The sequence below is a fragment of the Benincasa hispida genome, chromosome 8 (assembly GCF_027475165.1).
Source record: "Benincasa hispida cultivar pf3 chromosome 8, pf3_genome.v1.1, whole genome shotgun sequence".
Classification (NCBI taxonomy): Eukaryota; Viridiplantae; Streptophyta; class Magnoliopsida; order Cucurbitales; family Cucurbitaceae; genus Benincasa; species Benincasa hispida.
The window spans coordinates 44,735,212-44,740,719 of NC_143485.1; the positions used below are offsets into that span (position 1 = coordinate 44,735,212).

General features: G+C 27.3%; 1 protein-coding gene across 1 annotated transcript; it reads right to left on the reverse strand.

Moving 5' to 3' along the window:
* Positions 1-948: 948 nt before the first annotated feature.
* On the reverse strand, positions 949-3,269 carry LOC120083513 (bidirectional sugar transporter SWEET12-like). The gene is made up of 6 exons (XM_039039287.2): positions 3,059-3,269; positions 2,928-2,964; positions 2,624-2,834; positions 2,380-2,541; positions 2,122-2,241; positions 949-1,508 (listed from the first exon to the last, which is right to left on the reverse strand). Exons 1-6 carry the CDS (start codon positions 3,111-3,113, stop codon positions 1,215-1,217), a joined length of 879 nt encoding a protein of 292 aa, XP_038895215.1. The 5' UTR covers positions 3,114-3,269; the 3' UTR covers positions 949-1,214.
* Between the last annotated feature and the right edge of the window lie 2,239 nt (positions 3,270-5,508).

Below are 5,508 nucleotides of genomic sequence, written 5' to 3' on the forward strand. Positions count from 1 at the left end.
CTTGATTTTTTATCTGTTACTTTATGGTTTTCTCTGAATTTGCTAAGACGTCTTACGTAACATTTGTGACTTGTGTGACGAACCACTTTCAAAATTTCACCATCACTGATAGACTTTTACTAGTGGTATAGTCTATCACTGATAGATTCCGAGAACTGAATCTAAATTTTGTTATATCTACCATTTCTTACATGGTGCTATATTTTCTAATACTTTAAACTAAATTGCTATATTTGTAATTGTCTCATTTTTATTTGATCCCTCGCTCAAATTATTATATTTTTTTATTATTGAGTTTTGAGCTTAATTTTACATTTGGTTTCTGAGTTGAATTTAATTTTTATTTGGTTTCGAACTTTTAGGATTTTAACCCTTCAATTCGCTTTTGCATTCTAATGTTAACTTCCAATTTATCAATTTAAAATAGTTAAGATGTGGACTTTTTAATCCATTTTAACTGCGAAGAAAAATGAGAAAAAACTAATAGAATTACAATTAATTTTATCATTTAAAATTTATTAATAGAAAATCAACCTAAAAAACCAAAAGTGAGCCTTAGTAAAAATGGTAGAAAAAGTATAAAAGGTTCAAGTTTGACCAAATAAAAAATAAACTCAAATATCAAAACTAAAATGTAAAATTTAAGAACCTATTGCCAAATAAAATTAATCTCAAAATTCATGAATAAATACCTAACATTTTGAAATTTAGGGACCAAATAAAAACTATACTCCAAACACATATATATATATGTATGAATACTAATGATGAAGTCTATGAACACTTCATCAAAACAAGATTGATTATAATAAATATTATTGACGAAAATGAGATTAGCACAACTATATATGCTAACGATCAAGAAATCTATGATCTCATCCCACTATATTGTACTCAAAGGAAAATAATAATAATAAAAATTAATGGCATGAGAGAGATCAGAAAACATTTATCAAAATGACGAAGTTTTAAATTAATACAAAATTCCTACTTAATTAAGCACGAACCATAATCACTTTCACTAATCTCTCTAGCTATCATACACGATTTACGTGGTAGCTTAGAGAGAAGTTGAGCAAGTACATACACCAAAGACCAAAAATCAAAGACAAACTTGAACAACAGCTTGATAGATTCTAAAAGAAAGAAGGCAGGAGTCAATTAAAAAACAAAAAAGGTTAATTAGAAGAGAATATATATATATATATATATAGTTAAACATGATTAAGTTGATCTGTAATTTGGTGGTTGACTTCCAATTTTTTGTTGAGTTCAGTTGCGTTGGTTGTTATCGTTACTTGATCAATGGCGGATCCAACAGAATTGTTATTAGATGGTAGCTGAGAACAATCTTGTTTCTGTTTGTCAGAGTTTGTGGCGGCGCTAATCATTACAACATCTGTACTATGTTCTGGTAGCTGCATCGCTATTGCTGTTTCATGCCTCTTGTAGATTAAATACAAGATCATTTGAGCTATCCCAAACATGAATCCCGGGATATTTGGAAGCTGAAACCATAATCAAATTACGGATTTCAATCATCATATTAATAATAACCCTAACTTTTTATCATGCCTCATATTATATTAGTTTAGAGTTGTATAATATATAGGTTATTTTAAAATTAAGTGTCAACAAATTTTCAATTTTCTTATGTTGTTTTATGTCTTTCTTAATGTTTAAAAGTTATTTTTTGACACAAAAATTGAATGCTCATGGGTGTACTCATGGGTTAAAATACTACTTTTGTTCATGTATTTATAGTTTTGGTTCATTTTGTTTCTATATTTTCAAAATATTCATTTTAATCTTTAGACTTTTCACTTTAGTTTATTTTGTTCTTGTACTTTTAGAATGTCCCTTTTGATCTCTATACTTTTACAAAGTGAATATTTTACTTACCTTTTAAAAGTATAAGATTGAATATCTTGAAATTACAAGAATCAAAATGAAACAAAGTTGAAAACATAAAGACCCAAATGAACGTTTTCAAATTACAAGGATTAAAATAAATGACAAATCTTAAAAGTATAAGGACCAAAGTAGTTTTTACATCTTATTTAAAAAAAAAAAAAATGGTGTAAACTTGAGAGAGGGAATTAGAGGGAATTGAAGCAATACCGCAATATAGATGTCTTTGAGAAATACACCGTAAAGAAGCCATGAGGTTGCACTGAGTGTGAGGAAAAACGACAAATAAAACGGCATGAACTCCACGCTCTTTGTGCGAATCACCAATCTCTTTTATAAAGCAAAACCCCATAAACATCAATAGAAAAATAACAATAATAACAAAACAAAAATTTCCATAAAGTTCTTTCAAAAAGGTGAATATAATTGAACAATCAATGAAGAAATAGTAATGAAATGAATACTAACGATGATTGTAAGTGGAGCTGCAAAGACAGAGATAGAAAAGGCCACACAAATCCATCCAACAACCTTCACTCGATTAGATCCATGCACTAAGAAGTGAGTAACAAGTAGAATTATGCAAAACCCTCCAAAGTTCAATAGAAGAACAAATCTCAACGTTGAAACCTGTTCGTATATATCAATTAAATAATACCCTACACAATTAATTAAAATGAAATTAGAGATAATGAATGGTTTAATTACGTACCCGAATTTGTTTGGGAGCAAAAACAATGAAGATGGCAATGTAAAGAGTCTCAATGAGACAGCCAACGGAATTGATGGTAATGAGAAGGGTTTCATTAGGGTTGAATGAAGCATAATATAACCACAACATTGCACTAAAAAGTGCTACCACATATGGAACTGATTGAAACCCTTCTGTTGATTTCTTCTTACAGATTCTCATAAATGTTGGTCTACAATAACACATCAAATTCTTTTAATTATTTCGATAAATAAACTATATGAACAAAAAATTGTAATAAACGAATTAAATCATATATACTTACACAGGAGCCAAGAACACAATGAAGGAGATAATGTTACCTAGAAAAAAACCAACTCACAAGAGTAATTAAGTTTATATATCAATAAGAGGTTGAAATATGAAGAAAAGAAGGAAAAAAAAAAAAAAAGGTACCTAGAAGGCCAAAGGTAAAAGCTGCAGGGTTATGAGTATTGAAGGATAAAGCCATGAGTATTTTTTTTTTTTTTTCTTGTAGTGAAGAAGAGAAATTTAGGTAGAGAAGTGAGGCTATGTAAGGGAAAGAACTCTGTTGGAACCAAAATCTTATTTATTTGTTTAGATTTGGATGTAATAACAAATGAAAGAAGCTCCCATATATATAAACCTAGTGGGATTGGAATTTTGTTACTTTTCCCCTCAAATAAAATATATAAAATAGAATGACAATATTTATTATTATTTGAAGGAAAAAGTACCTTTTTTTTTTTGTTCATAGGTTTTGGATCTAGTTTCTATTTAGTCTCTAGGTTTTAAAATATTACACATTTATTCCTTAAATTTTGAGTTTGATTTTAATTAGTCTATAGATTTCAAAATACTCTAATTTTACCCTTGACATTTCAACTTTACTTCAATTTGGTTCTTATGTTTCGAGGTTTATACTTTTAGCCTCAATGTTCACTAAATACTCATTCGTTAAAAGAACATAAATTAAAAATAGTTAAAAGAATTGCAATTAATTAAGTTTCACTATTTTTATTACTTTTAAATAAACATAAAATTTCACTTCTAATTATTTATAATTAATTAATAGATATTGACATAAAGTAAATATTTAATGGAAAACTGAAGTTAAAAATGTAAAATCTTGACATCTATTGACCAAATTGAGACAAAATTCAAATCTCAAAGTTAAAATTGTAACATTTTAAAATTTATGGATTAAATTGAAACAAAAATCAAAATTTAATGACTAAATGTGTAACATTTTAAAGCCTACATACCGAATAGAAACTAGAGCCGAAAACTAACGACCAACAAAGTATTACTTCCTTATTTTAATTGTTTGTTACAAAAGTGGCATTGAGCCAAAAATAATTGTCACGTTTGAATTGTAAAAATTTGATAAGGCAGAAGAATTAGGTAGGGTTGTAACTAAAGTGTTGATATATATTATCATTTATTTTCACATATCAGTTTAAGTTTCAAGATTCATCCATGATTTTAGCATAATATTAAGACCAATAGTTCTGTTAACATAATTGTGTAATTTAGCTTAATTTTAGGCTGAATAGAATATTTTATTGTATTTCTGTAATTTAAAAAAAATATATACAAAATACAATAAATTTCTTGTATTCAAAATGTCGAGAATAATATTAAATTAATGGGGGAATCGAATTTTTTAACTTTGAAATTGATGGTATAAGTAGTATGCGATTTTAGTTAAAATAATTTTATTTCTTTTTTAACTAAAATGTTTGAGTAATAATTATGTAGGAAACAAGTGGGTGTGGCTTAGGGTTTGCGCTTCTTTGCTTTGATTCCAACTTTACAGTTCACTGAGGATGAAACAGCATTTTTGCTCTACTCTTTCTGAATTGGTGAATTGATTCCCTCATTATTTTTTTATAATTGAAATTGATCTTTTATCTAATAGTCGCCATATATAAAAGTTTGTTTTTATTTAGCCATATATATATTGCATGATTGTTTCCCGTCGAAAAAAATTGTAGTACTACAAAGTAACGTGCATTCTTTTTCTTCGTACTAAAAATTTGTTTTTATAAATATCTTTTAATACTAGTTTATTTCACACCATATTATAAATTTTTATTAGTTTCGCTCAATCTAAATGGACAAGAGAATTGCTCCCAAGAAGTTGTTTCTTAGAGAGGAAGGCTGTGGAGGATACGGTTCGTGTACATAGATTGGGTTGGAAAGATTTTTCTGACCAATTCCAAAATTTGAGTTGGTTGAGTTGGCTACCTGAGTGATCCTAATAAGATCTCTAACCCAACCCAACCCAACCCTTAAAATTCGGGTTGAGTTGAGTTGAGTTGTCGGATTATTTATTTCTTCTTTTCTTTTTTATTACATTATTTTATTAACTTAAAATACTTAAATTTGTGTACAACATGTATTAATGATTAAAATTTCACAAAACTCAAATATTAAATATCAAAATCCAAGAAATTTATTACAAACATTATATATATATTTCTACGTCTAAATTCTTTCTTAGTTATCTACTTTTCACCAATTGTTAAAAAGAGCAAGTAGATTGAGAACGGAAAAAAAAAATGTAGCTTTTAAAAAGTTATTTTTGGAGTTTGAAAATTGGTTAAGGATTCAACCATTATACTTAAGAAAGATACAAATCTTTGTATGAAATGTGGATGAAATGGACTTAATTTTTAAAAACAAAAACAAAAAACTAAATGATTATCAAACAAGTCCTTGATTTTTTAGTTTTTTGTTTTTAAAAATTAAACTCATAGAGACTATTTCTACCTCTAAATTTCTTCCTTTCTTATCAACTTTTCACCAATGATTTAAAAAAACTAAACCAAAATTTGAAAACTAAAAAGAAATAACTTTTAAAATCTATTTTAGTTTTTGAA